An 18,859-nucleotide genomic window follows, 5' to 3' on the forward strand; every position below is an offset into this window, starting at 1 on the left:
TGGTGGAACGTCTCTGAACTCAGTCTTAGGTTTCTTTTTCTTCATGCTTTCCCTTGATAATCCCATCCAGTCTCTTGGCTTTAGTCCCTTCCAGTCTTATCCCCAGTTCAGCCCTCTCCCTACTACTCCAGAGTACCTGCTTAATATCTCTTTATGGGACCTTAATATATATCTCAAACCTAGTGTGGTCAAAAGTGAGCTAATTAAAAAAAAAACGTGAGCTAATTATTTTCTCCAAAATCTGATTCTCTGTCAGCTTATTCTAATTAAGTATCTAAGACCACCTTCTCTGCTGGGTGTGGCAGCTTGCTCCTGTAATTCCAGCACTTTGGGAGGCTGAGGCAGGAAATCGCCTGAAGCTAGGAGTTCAAGACCAGCCTGGGCAACATATGAAACTCTGTCTCTAGAAAAAATTTTTTAAATTAGCCAGGCTTGGGCCGGGTGCAGTGGCTCATGCCTGTAATCCCAGCACTTTGGGAGGCCAAGGTAGGCGGATCACTTGAGGTCAGGAGTTTGAGACCAGCCTGGCCAATATGGTGAAAGCCCATCTCTACTAAAAATACAAAACGTAGCTGGGCATGGTGGCACGCACCTGTAACCCCAGCTACTAGGGAGGCTGAGGCAGGAGGATCGCTTGAACCCAGGAGGCAGAGTTTGCAGTGACCTGAGATCATGCCACTGTACTCCAGCCTGGGCAACACAGTGTGACTTCATCTCAAAAAAAAAAAAAAAAAATTAGCCAGGCATAGTGGTGGGTGCCTGTAATCCCAGCCACTTGGAAGGCTGAGGCAGGAGAATCACTTGAACTTGGGAAGCAGAGGTTGCAGTGAGCCAAGATCACGCCACTGTATTCCAGCCTGGGTGACAGAGACTCCATCTCAAAAAAAAAAAAAAAAAAAAAAAAAAAAAAAAAAAAAAAAAAAGTAGCCAGGCTTAGTGTCATGTGCTTATAGTCCCAGCCACTTGGGAAGCTGAGGCTGGAGGGTCACTTGAGCCCAGGAATTGGAGGCTGTAGTGAGCTACAATGGTGCCACTGCACTCCAACCTGGACAACACAGCAAGACACTTAAAAAAAAAAGAAAAAAGAAACCACCTCTAATTAATTGCTCAAGCCAAACTAACTAAATTCTTTGTCTCTTGATTTCCATATCCATAAAGTAGAGGTAAAATAGGGTTGTGAGGTTTAAAGTGTTTAGAATAGCACCTGGCACAGAATGAACATTCTACAAATGTTTGCTTAAAAAACAAAAAATCCAGCCAGGCACAGTGGCTCACGCCTGTAATCCCAGCACTTTGGGAGGCCAAGGCAGGTGGATCACCTGAGGTCAGGAGTTCAAGACCAGCCTGGCCAACATGGTGAAACCCCATCTCTACTAAAAATACAAAAAATTAGCTGGGCATGGTGGCGCGTGCCTGCAATCTCAGCTACTCAGGAGGCTGAGGGAGGAGAATCTCTTGAACCCAGGAGGCGGAGGTTGCACTGAGCCGAGATCACGCCACTGCACTCCAGTCTGGGCAACAGAGTGAGACTCCATCTCAAAAAGAAAGAAAGAAACAGAAAAAACAAAAATCCTTGGCCAGGTACAGTGGCTCACGTCTGTAATCCCAGCACTTTGAGAGACCGAGGAGGGTGAATCACTTCAGGCTAGGAGTTTGCGACCAGCCTGGCCAACATGGCAAACCCCGTCTCTGCTAAAAATACAAAAATTAGCTGGGCGTAGTGGTGCGCACCTGTAGTACCAGATACTCAGGAGGCTGAGGCAGGAGAATTGCTTGAACCTGGGAGGTGGAGGATGCAGTGAGCTGAGATCATGCCACTGCACTCCAGCCTGGGCCACGGAGCTATACTCTGTCTCAAACAAAACAAAACAAAACAAAACAAACCCAAAATCCTCTTTCTCAGACATGTCACACTGTTCTGCATTTGTACTATTCCCCTACCTGAGAATGTTCTCTGATCTATATATTATGGATCTTACCATTCAGGCTTCAGTTAAAATAGCACATCTGAGAGAGGTTTTCGCTGACCCAGTCCAAAGTAGCTATACTGTCAGTGGTAGATCATCCATTTGAATTACCTGCATAGCACTTTTCACTATAATATTTTTCTTGTTATTTATTTTCTGTCCTCTCCTCACTAAAATTGAAGCTCTACAAGAGCAGGGACATTGTCTGACTGGTTCAGCACGGTAGCCCCAAAGCTAAACAGTTCCTGGCAGAGAGCTGACACTTAATAAATAGGTTTTAAACTTGCAGCTTATAGGACAATTATTTTCCTGGAAAGGTGAAAATGAAAGAGCTGAAGAGATCATGTTATTCTCTCTATTACTGAGCAGCTAGGAGAAGATTAGAAAAGTTTTATGCTGAGGTGAAGGTAGGCGGTGAAAGAGAAGAAAATGAAGTAGCTAAAATACAGAATGAGAAGATGAATTTGTAAAAATGATATTTATTTCTACACTATATTACTCACTCATCACCACTCTGTTCCTCATTGTGCTGCTTATCTAGTGCACTGAAGAAGGCTATGATTCCTTCCAAAACACTCTTTCTGCTTCCCTGAAAACAATACAAAATTGGTAAGGTCTCCCAATTAAGAGCAAAATAACTGAGTTGAATTCAAAGTAGTTTTCAGCTTGAAGAATTCTCCAGTACAAATTTAAATAAATAATCTATGACTTAGACTCAAACTAAGAATGTACAGAACACTTTCATGTTGAAACAAGATTTGAAATACCTCTTACTGTTTATGAGGCCTATAGTCTACCCTTTCTGAGATCTTTACCCCTTTTACCTCCACAAAGAAAATGTGGCAATACAAGAGATAATGCATGTTTTCCCTGAATAAGAAGTATGATCCTTTTACCAGACCAAACCACTATACGTGAAATGAAAGCATCTGTGTTTGTTCGGCTATGTTTGTTCTGTGTAAACCAAGGGTATGAATAAGTTGAATGGTCATAACTGGTCATACCACCAGAACTAAGGAGAAACAATTTTCCATTTGTACCTTGGAGGAGAGAACCAGAAGCTGATAGACCAAAGGTGGTATTTCTTGAAGATTCATCTTGGAGAACATGCTCAATGCTTTTTCCACCACAAATTCCACCTCTTCTGCAGTCAGAGGGACATCTCTGTGGATCAAAAATCCTAAAGGCTATAGACAGAGTCTAACTGCCTTGTTTTCAGAAATTCAATTCAGGGCTTTACAGTGGTTAAAATTCCATTAAACATATTTTAAGAAATAGAACTTGGGAGCAGAGAATTAAAGAGATAATAGATTATTATAACTGTCCCTTTTGATTTTTCTCTAATGAAGAACCTTTAAAGGAACCAATAACCTTACCTAAGCAAAGTCATCTTATAAAAAATAATAAAGTTATGTTTTAAGTAAGTAAAGCCAAAAAGGAGGCAGGAGTGGGGAGGGAATCTGTAACAGAAAACATAACTACTAATATTCTTACAATCAGCAGAGAGTGATGTTTATGTTTGCTATGGTTTAACTTCTAGCAAGTAAGTTCACAAAGCAGGATACATAAAGAAAAGGGAAAGATGATGCTTACTTGAACATGGAGGTGAGTTGGATTACATATTGCTGATCCCACCTGGTAGAAGAAAATGACAAAGAAAGTTTATTTCTTTCCAACTTATTTAGATATAACTTTGTAAAATTAATGAGGACAAAAAAAAAACAGGGCCAATTCAAGTTTGATTTTGCAATACTGAGAAACAAGATCAAAAAATACCATTTAAAACAATGAAATAGCGGTTGTTAACCTATCCGACTTGCAAAATCAAAATTCTGATGATACCCAATGTTGGTGAGATTGTAGAAAACAAACTCTCTTCACATACTGTTCTAGGGAATGTATGACAAGCTGGCAGTAGTTATCAACTTTAAAAATGCACATAATCACAGATCTACCCAATTTACTATTTGAAATATATGCCATGTACATGCTTATAAAAGGTCATCTAGATATATAAAGATGTTCAGGCCAGGTGCAGTGGCTCATGCCTATTATCCTAACACTTTGGGAGGCCAAAGTAGGAGGATCACTTGAGGCCAGGAATTCAAGACCAGCCTGGGCAATAAAGCAAGATTCCCATCTCTATTTAAAATTTAAAAAGACATTCATTGCAACACTCTTTGTAATAGCACAAAAACTGGAAATAACCAAATAGTCTGAGAATTGCAGATTAGCCAAATAATAGATTACTGCAAACCATTAAAAAGAATGATGTAGAGTTGTATATGCTGACGTGGACAGTTGTATTAAATAAAAAATGCAAGGTATATTACAATATGTATTGAATAAACTCCTGTGTAATTAAAAACAAATAAATTGATAAATACATGCTTAAGATGATTTATGTAAGGGATCTTATATAAGGAACCATAAAACCAATTATCTCTGGTTTAGATAATCTTGGGTATTCCCTTCTTGTCCTTTTTAACAAACCAACATGCAATCACAGTATTATATAACGTAGTAATCTCTTTGTTAATTATATGGTAAGAATTTTTCATCTTTGATGTATACATTTCACTTTTAATAGGTATAAATGTCATGGAGTGGCTCTACCTTAACTTACATAGTTTACATGTCTCTATTACTATATGCTTATATTGGTCACAAATTTCTGTGTTGAGCATGTTCATATGTGAGGATTTTCTTGTATGTTGGAGTCATTCTTTAATGTGGATTCCCAGAAATGCAATTACTGGTTAAAGGATACATCACTTGTATATTCTACTCCCTCAAAAAAAAAAAAAAAAAAGATGCAGCAGCAGGGTGACTTCCTCAGCCTGCACGACCTTGAAACTCCAATAATGCTTAGAATGGAGCATTAAACACATTAAATTGACATTTAATTATGTGTATCTTAACACAATAAATTGCTGTACTAAGATACACAGTCAAGCAAATAAAACTATATGAACAGTCTTAGAGAACAGAATATAGTAAATCATCTCTTTCTCACTAATTCATTGCAGACTAAATAGTTTTATAGTGTTATATTAAAACCAACAAAAAAGAAGGACTTAAAACCTTCACACACATAAATTCCTGAAATAAAGTGGTTTTTTTTTTTTTTTGGCCACTTGTATTTCTAAGAAAGTTATACATATTAATGACTCACCTGCCAGAACACAGGGTGTTAATCAACTGTTTCTTACATTCTTCCCCACTCAGTACACCTAGAAATGCAAAATATACTGAGCAATAGATTTGATTATGTGAATAGAGAAAAAGCCACTAAAATTGGAAGAAAATTACCTTTTCCATAAGCCAGATTTTCCTTTTTGGTAGCCAAGGCAGTGAGAATGATAGGTAGTAACTCCAAAGATTTTCCATTCACTAGGCTGCCTTCTCTGACAGCACTAATAAACTCATTGGCTAATTCAACCAATAATGGTCCTGGAAAATGGTGAGCCTAAAAGTTCACAGGATAAAGGAAATCTCAAGCAGAAATCCAATGTTTGATATATCTTTCTAAGAAATAAAGTCTTTTGCTGAAATAAATGAATTGACTGAGATCCAGAACTGGTCCCATAAGGGATTTATGGAATCATTCTGCTCTGTCTGGTACATAGTTATAATTGTGAAGGGCTTCAAAAGTTAGAATCCTCTATCGGTTCCCTGATGTTTTCAGATATGCCAACTCTTCAAAGAGATATATGTCCATGGTACCAGAAATGTAATATGTACATCTAAGTGGATTATAACCCATTCATCTGCTTTTTTTTTTTTTTTTTTTTTTAGATGGGGTCTCACTCTGCTGCCCAGGCTGGACTGCAGTGGCGTAATCTCGGCTCACTGCAACCTCTGCCTCCTTGGCTCAGGCGATCTTCCTGCCTCAGCCTCCCAAGTAGCTGTGACCACTGACATGCACCACCAGCCCAGCTAATCTTTTTTTCTTTTGTATTTTTGGTAGAGATGGGGTTTCACCATGTTGCTCAGGCTGGTCTCAAACTCCTGAGCTCAAGCGATCCTCTCACCTCAGCCTCCCAAAGTGCTGGGATTACAGGTGTGAGTTACCATGCCCAGCCTGCTTCTTTGTTTTTTAACAACAGGTCTTACTCATAAATAAGAACTATGCTAGGTTGGACACTTAAGTTTTCCTTCCCTCAACAAATTACAAACCCCCAAAAATCTACACCCAAATAAAAGTTTTTGTTTGCCATCTTACCTCCAGCATCAGTAATCCTATGATCTCAGACGCTATTTCTTTCTGCAAATCCCCTGATTCCACCAACTGGATACAACAAGTGTATATCTTACGTCTCCTAAGTGTTCCAGCTTCCTCAGAGCAGGGGGAACCTTATTGTTTTAAACAGGGGGTTCAGAAACAAGTCTTACAAGATTGACAGGTAAATAGGAAAAACGAACAGGTTTGTAGTTAAATACAAAAAAATAGAATTATCAAACAACTGATTACTACGGTGCTTAGAACAGCAATGGTTAAGGGCTTTGAACAAGTGCTTAATTTAGCCAAAGTAAAGGGACTAAAATGTCATCTTATCTTCATCCACCTGTTTTATTAATTCATTTTAATAATTACAGGATGAAGTAACCTTCTAATAGGTCTTAACAGCTTTTGAAAAGTCCAGTAACCCAAATTTAATAAGTTAGCTAATCTATTTTTTTTTTTTTTTTTTTTTGAGACGGAGTCTCGCCCTGTCGCCCAGGCTGGAGTGCAGTGGCGCAATCTCGGCTCGCTGCAAGCTCTGCCTCCCGGGTTCACACCATTCTCCTGCCTCAGCCTCTCCGAGTAGCTGGGACTACAGGTGCCCGCCACCACGCCCGGCTAATTTTTTGTATTTTTTGGTAGAGACAGGGTTTCACCGTGGTCTCGATCTCCTGACCTCGTGATCCGCCCGCCTCGGCCTCCCAAAGTGCTGGGATTACAAGCGTGAGCCACCGCACCCAGCCAGCTAATCTATTTTCTTCAAACTTCTGCAATAGTTCCTTAAAATCACAACAGTCAGCAGCTGACTTTTTTAATGTGCTCTATACAAATACTTGTGAACTTTTAATAAGTTGAGTGCTTTCATTTTGATAACGGGATCTCCATTTGATATTTTCATTTGTATAACTCATTTGCAGTCTGAAAATTTTTTTTTAGTGCCAATCCCGGAACATATCATTGAAAGTTAATTTTCTTTGTGTTTTAAAATATCTGGATCATGAAGAAAAAGTGATGAAAATAAATTAAAACTGAAAAAAAAAAAGATAATAACAAGTGTTGACAAGGATGTGAAAAAATTGGCATCCTAATCCAGCCACATTGGAAAACAGTTTGGCGGTTTTTCAAACAGTTAAACATAAGAGTTTCCACATGATCCAGCAATTCCACTCCTAGATATATATCCAAGAGAAAGGAAAACATATGTCCACACAAAAATTTATACACAAATGTTCATAGTAGTATTATAATGGCCAGAAAATAGATACAACTTAAGTCTTCATCAACTCATGAATGGAAAAATGTTGTATATCCACATAATGGAATATTATTCAGCGGTAAAAATACTGATACATATTACAACATAGAGGAACCTTTGTAACGTTATAAATGAAAGAAGTCAGTCACAAAGGACCATATATAGAATGATTCCTCTAAATGAAATGTCCAGAATAGACAAATCTGTAGAGACAAAAAGTAGATTCGTGGTTTCTTAGGACTGGAATGGACTAGGGGTTTGGAGAGGTGACATCTAAGAGATGCAAACCTTCTTTCAGGGGTAACGAAATTGTTTTAAAATCAATTGTGGTAATGGATACACAACTCTGAATATACTAAAAGCCATAGAATTGCTCTTCCATTTAGTAGTGTACATAGATAGGCAGTTGCTATTGATCTTTCGTTATTTCCTTTTCTCTGATATTTCTATAAAATATTTAGCAAGTTTCCATACAGGTTGACTCAATCAATCTTGAAAGTTCTTTCATGAATAGGAAGACGTGTTTTTTGTACCCTTGCAGCAGAGAACTAATTTACTTGGGGGAAGAAAAATAAACCAAGTTAACATACCTAATTAAGAGTCCAAAGACACTTTTAATTTTTGCCTTGTAAAATTTTATCCTACCAGAATTTATAAAACCACTATAAATCACAATCTGCAACAACTTAAACTAGCCCTTGTTCAAGACAGGAAAACAAGTATGTCTCACTGGGCATGAAGAATCTCTATATAAGGCAACTTAAGATACCCCACTTCATTAAACCCCAGAGGTTACTCGCCCCTTGTTAAGCATGGATTATGTATTAAACATTGCTGTTCTCCTCCACAATCTTAAAAGCACAAGTAAACCAAAGCAGATTTTACGAAAAGCACATTCTGTAATTATAGGCCCCCAAATCAGCAACACAATCTCAGGTAGCCACTTCAAACTCCCTTAAGTAAAATTACTTAAGTCTACTAGACAGGAAACTGCTGCTGTAGTTAATTCTGTAGAATCCTCAAAACATGGAACATGTTCCAGTAGGGCTTCAAACAGTAAGAAAAGTACCAAAACTAAACAAATCTACCAATGAATGCGGGACATAGACAGAAGTGACATTAATTATGATTACCTTTGAAGATGGCTCTCAGGAGTGCTCCAGCAACTTTTCCTTTCACTGCTTGATTCTGAAGGAGATTAGTCAACTGCAAAGAAAGAAAAAGCTACAAGTCTCTGGCAACAGTCTTTTACCCCAATGACCTAAACACTCAATATGAAAAAGTACTCTTCTGTCACGTTCAGATCATTCAGAGATGCCAAGTATTACACACACCATAATTTTTAGACAGAGGAGGATATATCTTAATATGATCCTGGACTGTCAAAACTAAAATCTATTCATACTCATTCTATAAACATTTATGGAGTACTTAGCACTAAGTTGGGAACATACATTCATCCAACAAATACTTTTTGAGCGTGTTATTTTCCTTAGGCATATTATAAAGATGAACAAGACAGACATAGTAATTTGACTCAGAGTTCATAATAGAGCAGGAGAAGAAAGGATGGCAGAAAAAAAATTGTAAAAGAACCAAATAAGAGGCTGAGATAGACAATAAGTGAGGAAAGGAAGGAAACTTCATCTAGGGTAGTAAGGGGAAGCTTCTCAGAAGTAGGTGACACTTAAGTAGAGACCTGGAGGACAAGAAGGAGCTAAGTATTCAAAGGAGTTAGAGAAGGATATTCCAGATGGAAGTATGATCATGTGCAATGGCCAAGAAGCAGCAAAGAACTTGGCATATTTGAGGCCAAAGGCTTGTTTAAAAAAAAAAATGACTGGAGAATAAAGAAAAGAGTAGTAGAAGATGAGTTTGAAGAGAAACGGGAAAGGACCAGATTATGAAGAATCTTACAGGCCATGGTAGGAAGTTTAGCTTTTGTCTAAGTGCAAAAGAAGTTACTAAAGAGAAAAGAAGGAAGTGAGATGATAGATTTTTCAAAAATCATCCTTGCTCCTTGTGTGGAGAATGAGTTACGGGGGTTTAAGAGTGAAATGGGGATACCTGTTAGTAGACTGCTACCATGTTTAAGAGAGAGATGACAGTGGCCTAGACCAAAGTAATAGAGGCGTTATGAATTGAATTGTGTCCTCCCCACATCCCCAAATTTCCTATGTTTAAGTTCTAACCCCCAGTACTTCAGAATGTGACCTTATTTGGAAATTGGGCTCCTGCAGGTGAGATTAGTTGAGGTCATTAGGATGGGTCCTAATCCAAAGACTAATGACCTTATAAAAAGGGGAACTCTGGACAGAGAAAGACAAACAGGGGGAATGTGAGGTGAAGATGAAAGCAGAGATGAGGTGAAGATGAAAGCAGAGATCAGGTGATACAAGCCAAGGAATGCTAAAGGTTGCCAGCAAACCACCAGAAGCTAGGTGAGAGACACAGAACAAATTCTCATAGCCCTCAAAAGGAACTAACCCTAACAACACTTGATCTTGGACTTTTAGTCTCCAGAACTGTGAAACATTACATTGCTGCTATTTAAGCTACCCAATCTGTGGTACTTTGTAACAGCAGCCCTAGCACACTAATACAAGAGATGAAGAAAAGTAGATAGATCTAAGATAAATATTTGAGAACTAAGAATAGAAATTCCTTAGTTTGGAAGGGAAGCAGGGGGTGGTGATGAAGGAAAAGAAATCTGGCCGGGCACGGTGGCTCATGCCTGTAATCCCAGCACTTTGGGAGGCTGAGGCGGGTGGATCACGAGGTCAGAAGATCAAGACCATCCTGACTAACACGGTGAAACCCCGTCTCTATTAAAAATACAAAAAGTTAGCCGGGCGTGGTGGCGGGCGCCTGTAGTCCCAGCTACTTGGGCGGCTGAGGCAGGAGAATGGCGTGAACCCAGAAGGCGGAGCTTGCAGTGACCCGAGATCGCGCCACTGCACTCTAGCCTGGGTGACAGAGCGAGACTCTGTATCAAAAAAAAAAAAAAAGAAAAAAGAAAAAAGAAATCAACGAGGACTCCTAAATTTCTGGCTTAAGCAGCTAGCTGGGTGGATAGTGGCACCATCTGTTTACGTGGTGAAAATTTGGGATTAAGGAAGCATCTAAATCACACTGAGAGCTTACTAAAACAAATTTCCAGGCTCTACCCACAGTTTATGATTCAGGTCTGCTGTGAGGCTCAGAACCACTACTCTGAGATATCCAAGTGGAAGTGCCAAATAGATGACGATGAAACATGCCAAGTGGAGCATCAATGGAAACAGATGAGACCATCCAGGAAAGAATATAAAGAGAAGAGAAACACCAAGAGTCAGTCATTAAAAAGAGAAGCAGCTGCCAGCAAAGACAATGGAGAAAGTGAGATCAATAACACTGGAGGATAATCTCAAGAAAGAAGTGTCACAGAAGCCAAGACTAATAAAACAATAAACTATCTCTTCCACAAGTACATGAGGCTGGTGTTTCTAGCTGGAGTCCATCTCTCTATTAAATACATAATAAAGAAGTATCTGACTACTCTGGCCTTATACCTTCCAACAGAGTGCTTGGTCCTTGACATAACCCTTACAGCAGCAGTTCTCAACCAGTGATTTTTGTCCCCCAGGGGACACTAGACAATGTCTAGAAACATTTCTGGTTGTCACAACTGGAAGGGTGCTGTTGTAATCTAGAGGGTAGAGGTAAGGGATGCTATCAAACATTCTGCAATGCACTGGACAGCCCACAACAAAGATTTATCCAAGCCAAAACGTGAGCACTGCCAAGGCTGAGAAGCTGTTGACTCTTTTTGAAATAGTTCAGTTTCAACAGAAAGCAGTGTGGCATAGGAAGAGGGAAAAGCTGGATCCAGAATCAGAAGCCTTGGATGTAAATCCTAGCTATGCCATTTACTAGCTATATAACCTCAGGCAAGTTACTTAATCTGTTATGTGTGTCCATTTCCCCACCTCAAAGGACTGAGATAAAGGGGAGAAGAATTTGCACAGAGCCTAACACATGACAAGTACTCAACGAATGTTAATTTTCTTCTACTGCCTCTGTCCTCTACTCCACTTCTTCCTCCTTCCACTTATGTGATCTTCAGTCTTCCTTTTGACCATGTTCAGTTATGCTTTTTACTACATTTTAAAACTCAGAAATAGAGCAAGTAAGATTTAAGTATCCCTGTTATCCCAGAGGGTTTAAAATTTTTAATTGGCAGACTGGAACTACCAAGTTAACAGCATAATCCAAATAAGTTTTAGTTTTTTTTAAAAAAAATAGAACATTCCTCATTTTGTGTTGTCTGATGTTTTCTTGTGGCTAGATTGAGTTTATGCAGTCTCACAAGAACACAGGTGATATCGTGTCATTCTAGGAGTATCACATCAGGAAGCACATGATGTCCATCTGTCCGTCGTTGGTGATATTAATTCTGATCCCACTTTATAATTACTTCCCCCACCCTGTCCCTTTGCCACCAGTAAGCAATTTACAGGGAGACACTTTAAGATCATGCAAATATCTTGCTCCTCATCTAATTTTCTCCCCGTAAAATGGAAAAGCCCAGCAGAAACCACTGTTACCAGGTTATCAAAGTCAGTACCACCAGGAATAACACTGACATCAAGAGCTCAGTGATTTGATACACTAAAAAGGGCATGGTACCACTTCTGTGGTCCTTACGCCAGGGATACATGACCTTGGTCCAATCATGAGACAACACCAAACTGGCCCTAATTGAGACACATTCAGCAAAACAACTAATCAATACTCCTCAGGGCTATCATGATCAACAGAGATAAGGAAAGACTGAGAACTATTGCAGAGTGTAGGAAATTAGGGGGAAATGACAACTAAGAGCAATGTAGGATGCTGAGTGGGATCCTGGAACATAAAGAGAACATTAGTGAAATAATTACTGGGGAGAGTTGGAATAAGCTTCTTAGCTTCATTAATTGTATCGTATCAATGGTTTTTTTTTTTTTTTTTTTGAGACGGAGTCTTGCTCTGTCACCCAGGCTGGAGTGCAGTGGCGCAATCTCGGCTCACTGCAAGCTCCGCCTCCCGGGTTCACGCCATTCTCCTGCCTCAGCCTCTCCGAGTAGCTGGGACTACAGGCGCCCGCCACCACGCCCGGCTAATTTTTTTGTATTTTTAGTAGAGACGGGGTTTCACCGTGGTCTCGATCTCCTGACCTCGTGATCCGCCCGCCTCGGCCTCCCAAAGTGCTGGGATTACAAGCGTGAGCCACCGCGCCCGGCCTCGTATCAATGTTTTTAAAGTCCCCCTGGATTTAGCATCCATTGGTATTTCTTGCCTGGTTCAATCTTTACCATGACAATTGCAAAGTAATGATTTTCCAACTCCTGCACTGTAAGCAAGAGAACTCCTTTCTACCCATGTATTCATTTACTTACTTTACTTACCTTAGAGAAAGAGTCTTCTTTGTCGCCCTGGCTGGACTGCAGTGGCACAGTCATAGCTCACTATAACTTCAAACTCCTGGGCTCAAGCAATTCTCCTGCCTCAGCACCCCTCCAGTTAGCTAGGAATACAAGCATGTGCTGATATGCCATGCTAATTTTTTAAATTTTTTGTAGAGGTGGGTTCCCACTATGTTGTCCAAGCTGGTCTCAAACTCCTGGACTCAAGTGATCCTCCGTCTTCGAACTCCCAAAGTGATTTATTTATTATTAGTATGGACTTACAAATCTCTGTATTTTTCAATGGTTCATTATTGAACTTATTTTGATGCTCAAATAGTCCCAGATTTGGCCAAAGGGAAACCCTTCAAGCTGGCTCTTGTGTCTTTGTGACACGCCCCCATTGTCTTTTTTGAGCACTTCTTTACTTTCTGGTATAGCAAGATGTTCCAGGTTCATCTTGTATCCATCCTGCCCACGCATAAACTTAGCCATTTCTCTGAAGAGCCCTGGTTCCCTTGAGTGAGGAATGGTTATGAAAGAGCAAAAATCTAGGTGATGGGTGTGTTTGTTGTTACTATGGCATCTTTTTAAAATTTATTTATTTATTTTTTTTATAGAGACAGGATTTGACCATGTTGCCCAAACTGGTCTTGAACTCCCCGACTCAAGTGATCCACCCACGCAGTTTCCCAAAGTGTTGGGATTACAGGTGTGAGTCACCGCACCGGGCAACTATGGCATCTTTGCTTCATGGTTCTTTCAGTGGAGAGAGCCAGGAAATGTATGCATGTTTGTACACATAAAAATATACATGAGGCCAGGCGTGGTGGCTCCCGCCTGTAATCCCAGCACTTTGGGAGGCCAAGGCAAGCGGATCACTATCATTTTAATTTATATTTCTCTTATTATGAGTGAAGTTGAGCATATTTTCTTATGTTTAAGGCCACTTTTATACATCTTTTAGTGATTATTCTCATGTTTTTTGCCTTTTTTAAATACAATTTTTTATCTTCCTCCCCATAAGTTATTTATGAATTAGGGATATTAATCCTTTATCTGTGATACATTACAAATATTTTTTCCCAGTTTGCCATTTGTCTTTTGACTCTGCTTATGGTATTTCTGGCCACACAAACTTTTTAATTTATATGTAGACAAACTTATCTTTTATTGCATCTATATTTTGTATAACAGAAAGCTTTTCACTGCACTGAGCTTAAAGAGAAATTCATCCATGTTTTCTTCTAACATATAGCTTTTTATTTATTTATTTTTAAAAGACAGAGTCTCACTTTCACCCCTGTTGTGCAGTGGCACAATCATAGCTCACTGTACTCTCAACCTCCTGGCTCAAGCGATCTTCCCACCTCAGCCTCCCAAAGTGCTGGGATTACAGGGATAAGCCCCTGTGCCCAGCCCTAACATTTATTTAGATTTGTTTTTTACATTTAAATTTCTGATTCATTTGGAGCTTTCTCTTGAATATGAGAATTAGATCTAATTTCATCTATTTTTTCCAAATGTCCATCCAGTTGTTCCAATACCATTTGTCAAAGACTATCTTTATTTCAGTGTTTTAAGATGTAATTTTATTATATACTAGATTTTACTTGTAGTTGGGTCTATTTTGAGACTTTCCATTCTTACACATTACTTATTCTATTCTTTGTATCCTATTCCATTTCTGTTCATCTACTCATGTACCAGTACTGCACTCTTATTTATAAAAGTTTTTGTGGTGCTTAGTCTCTGCTACAGTTAATCCTCCCTCAGAGCTCCTTTCAGCTTTTCCCTAACTATTCCTGTGTGTACAATTTGCTATATGAATTTTGCAGTCAACTTAACTAGTTACACAAAATAGCTCAATGGGATTTTTACTGGTATTAAATTGATAAATTAACTTTGGAAGAATTGATATTTTCATCATGTTGAGCCTCCCCAATCAAGAACAGGGGATATCTTCCTAGTTTCCTACTTTTGTCCTTTAGAAGTGTTTCACAGTTTTTTTTCACGTGCTTTGGACATTTCTCAGGTTTATTCCTGTTTTAACTTTTCTGTTGCTATTGTAAATGGGGCTTTCTCATTTACTGTATCTTTTCTTTTCTTTCTTTTTTTTTTTTTTTTTTTGAGACGGAGTCTCACTCTGTTGCCCAGGCTAGAGTGCAGTGGCGTGATCTCAGCTCACTGCAACTTCCGCCTCCTGGGTTCAAGCAATTCTCCTGCCTCAGCCTCCCGAGTAGCTGAGACTACAGGCATGCACCACCACCCCCAGCTAATTTTTGTATTTTTAGTAGAGAAGGGGTTTCACCATGTTGGCCAGGCTAGTTTAGAACTCCTGACCTCAGGTGATCCGCCTGCCTTGGCCTCCCAAAGTGCTGGGATTACAGGCGTGAGCCACCCTGCCAGGCCAACTGTATCTTCTAACTGGCTATTATGTATGAATGCTACTGATTTTTGCATATTAATTTTATATTCTGCTACCTCGATGAATTCTGTTTATAGATGATTTTATCACAGATTCTCCAGGGTTTTCCAGGTATAATACCATGCCATCTACAAAGAGAGACGTTTTATATATATATATATGTATTTTTTTTTTAGATGGAATCTCACTTTGTTTACCCAGGTTGAAGTGCAATGGTGCAACCTGGGCTCACTGCAACCTCCACCTCCCAGGTTCAAGTGATTCTTCTGCCTCAGCCTCCTGAGTATTCGGGATTACAGACACACACCACCACACTCAGCTAATTTTTATATTTTTAGTAGAGAAGGGGTTTCACCACGTTGGCCAGGCTGGTTTAGAACTCCTGACCTCAAGTGATCTGCCCACCTTGGCCTCCCAAAGCGTTGGAATTATGGGTATGAGCCACTGCCCTCAGCCTTTATTTTTCTATTATTATGCCTGTGATTGTCTTCCCAGTTAAATGCATAGGCTAGCCAACCAGAACATTACATAGTAGTGGAGACAGTAGGCATCATTGCTTTGTTCCCGGCCTTAGAGGAAATGTCTCTATGGTTTCCCACTAAGATGCGGACTCTAGAATTTAGATATATACATTTCATGATGTAAAGGAAACACACACCCATTCTGATTTTTCTCAAGTTTTTATTAGGAATGAGTGTTGAATTTTGTCAAAGGCTTTCTCTTATCCATGAAGATAATTGTATAATCTTTATAGTAATATACTTTCAAATACTGAACCAACCTTGTATTCCTATTAAATCCCACTTAATCATGGTGTATTTTTAAAAAATGTGGTGTTGCAATCTGCCCCCTAATATTTAAGACTTTTATATCAATATTCATAAGTTATATTAGTCTATAACCTCTTTTTTCTATGCTATCTTTATGAGGTTTAAGGTTATACCTGATAAAGACAGCATAAAAAATCAATGTTATATTTATTTAATTCAATGTTATACTTGCTTCATTCGAAGAACTTGGAAGTTTTCCTTTATTATTTGTGCTCTGAAACAATTTATGTAGCATTAGGACTATCTACCTGATCTCTAAAGGTTTGACAGAAGTTTCCTGCCAAACTATCTGGGCCTGGTGTTTTTTATGAAGTAGTTCCTTCATAACTTTCTCTTTTCTATGGAAACTGGTCTGCTTAAGCTTTCCATCTCAAATTGGCTCAATTTTATTAAACTGTACGTGCCTAAGAAATTATCCATTTCCGGAGGGTGGAGCCAAGATGGCCGAATAGGAACAGCTCCGGTCTCCAGCTCCCAGCCCCAGCGACACAGAAGACGGGTGATTTCTGCATTTCTGCTTGAGGTACCGGTTTCATCTCACTAGGGAGTGCCTAACAGCGGGTGCAGGTGAAGCGCACCGTGCGCGAGCCGAAGCAGGGCGAGGCATTGCCTCACTCGGGAAGCGCAAGGGGTCAGGGAGTTCCCTTTCCTAGTCAAAGAAAGGGGAAACAGACGGCACCTGGAATATCGGGTCAGTTCCATCCTAATACTGCGCTTTTCCAACGGGCCTGGAAAACGGCACACCAGGAGATTGTGTCCCGCACCTGGCTCGGAGGGTCCTATGCCCACAGAGTCTCGCTGATTGCTAGCACAGCAGTCTGAGATCAAGCTGCAAGGCGGCAGCGAGGCTGGGGGAGGGGCGCCCGCCATTACCCAGGCTTGCTTAGGTAAACAAAGCAGCCAGGAAGCTCGAACTGGGTGGAGCCCACCACAGCTCAAGAAGGCCTACCTGCCTCTGTAGGCTCCACCTCTGGGGGCAGGGCACAGACAAACAAAAACTCAGCAAGAACCTCCACAGACTTAAAGGTCCCTGTCTGACTGACAGCTTTGAAGAGAGTAGTGGTTCTCCCAGCACGCAGCTGGAGATCTGAGAACGGACAGACTGCCTCCTAAAGTGGGTCCCTCACCCCTGAGCAGCCTAACTGGGAGGCACCCCCCCAGTAGGGACAGACTGACACCTCATTCAACCGGGTACTCCTCTGAGACAAAACTTTCAGAGGAACTATCAGACAGCTGAATTTGTGGTCTCACGAAAATCCGCTGTTCTGCAGCCACCGCTGCTGACACCCAGCCAAACAGGGTCTGGAGTGGACCTCTAGTAAACTCCAACAGACCTGCAGTTGAGGGTCCTGTCTGGTAGAAGGAAAACTAACAAACAGAAAGGACATCCACACCAAAAACCCATCTGTACATCACCATCATCAAAGACAAAAAGTAGATAAAACCACAAAGATGGGGAAAAAACAGAGCAAAAAAACTGGAAACTCTAAAAAACAGAGCACCTCTCCTCCTCCAAAGGAACACAGTTCCTCACCAGCAACGGAACAAAGCTGGATGGAGGATGACTTTGATGAGTTGAGAGAAGAAGGCTTCAGACGATCAAACTACTCTGAGCTATGAGAGGAAATTCAAAACAATAGCAAAGAAGTTAAAAACTTTGAAAAAAAATTAGAAGAATGGATAACTAGAATAACCAATGGAAAGAAGGGCTTAAAGGAGCTGATGGAGCTGAAAGCCAAGTTTCGAGAACTACGCGAAGATTGCAGAAGCCTCAGTAGCAGATGCGATCAACTGGAAGAAAGGGTATCGCTGATGGAAGATGAAATGAATGAAATGAAGAGAGAAGGGAAGTTTAGAGAAAAAAGAATAAAACGAAATGAACAAAGCCTCCAAGAAATTTGGGACTATGTGAAAAGACCAAACCTACGTCTGATTGGTATACCTGAAAATGATGGGGAGAATGGAACCAAGTTGGAAAACACTCTGCAAGATATTATCCAGGAGAACTTCCCCAATCTAGCAAGGCAGGCCAGCATTCAGATTCAGGAAATACAGAGAACGCCACAAAGATACTCCTCGAGAAGGGCAACTCCAAGACACATAATTGTCAGATTCACCAAAGTTGAAATGAAGGAAAAAATGTTAAGGGCAGCCAGAGAGAAAGGTCGGGTTACCCACAAAGGGAAGCCCATCAGACTAACAGCTGATCTCTCAGCAGAAACTCTACAAGCCAGAAGAGAGTGGGGGCCGATATTCAACATTCTTAAAGAAAAGAATTTTCAACCCAGAATTTCCTATCCCGCCAAACTAAGCTTCATAAGTGAAGGAGAAATAAAATACTTTACAGACAAGCAAACGCTGAGTGATTTTGTCACCACCAGGCCTGCCCTAAAAGAGCTCCTGAAGGAAGCACTAAACATGGAAAGGAACAACCGGTACCAGCCACTGCAAAAACATGCCAAATTGTAAAGACCATCGAGGCTAGGAAGAAACTATAGCAACTAACGAGCAAAATAACCAACTAACATCATAATGACAGGATCAGATTCACACATAACAATATTAACGTTAAATGTAAATGGGCTAAATGCTCCAATCAAAAGACACAGACTGGCAAACTGGATAAGGAGTCAGGACCCATCAGTGTGCTGTATTCAGGAAACCCATCTCACGTGCAGAGACACACATAGACTCAAAATAAAGGGATGGAGGAAGATCTATCAAGCAA

The 18,859-nt window shown here is 40.1% G+C and overlaps 1 protein-coding gene across 7 annotated transcripts in view; it reads right to left on the bottom strand.

Moving 5' to 3' along the window:
* Positions 1 to 18,859, bottom strand: part of FANCI (FA complementation group I) — a 116,666-nt gene that overhangs the window by 48,564 nt on the left and 49,243 nt on the right. For all 7 annotated transcript variants that reach the window (XM_058427110.1, XM_058427111.1, XM_058427112.1 and 4 more), the window contains 7 exons: positions 8,581 to 8,653; positions 6,193 to 6,323; positions 5,280 to 5,436; positions 5,143 to 5,200; positions 3,561 to 3,602; positions 3,008 to 3,131; positions 2,471 to 2,556 (listed from right to left, as the gene is read on the bottom strand). In XM_058427110.1, coding sequence (XP_058283093.1) covers positions 2,471 to 2,556; positions 3,008 to 3,131; positions 3,561 to 3,602; positions 5,143 to 5,200; positions 5,280 to 5,436; positions 6,193 to 6,323; positions 8,581 to 8,653 — 671 coding nt within the window. The remainder of the gene's footprint in view (positions 1 to 2,470; positions 2,557 to 3,007; positions 3,132 to 3,560; positions 3,603 to 5,142; positions 5,201 to 5,279; positions 5,437 to 6,192; positions 6,324 to 8,580; positions 8,654 to 18,859) is intronic.

Source organism: Hylobates moloch, unplaced genomic scaffold (genome assembly GCF_009828535.3).
Source record: "Hylobates moloch isolate HMO894 unplaced genomic scaffold, HMol_V3 SCAFFOLD_14, whole genome shotgun sequence".
NCBI lineage: Eukaryota > Metazoa > Chordata > Mammalia > Primates > Hylobatidae > Hylobates > Hylobates moloch.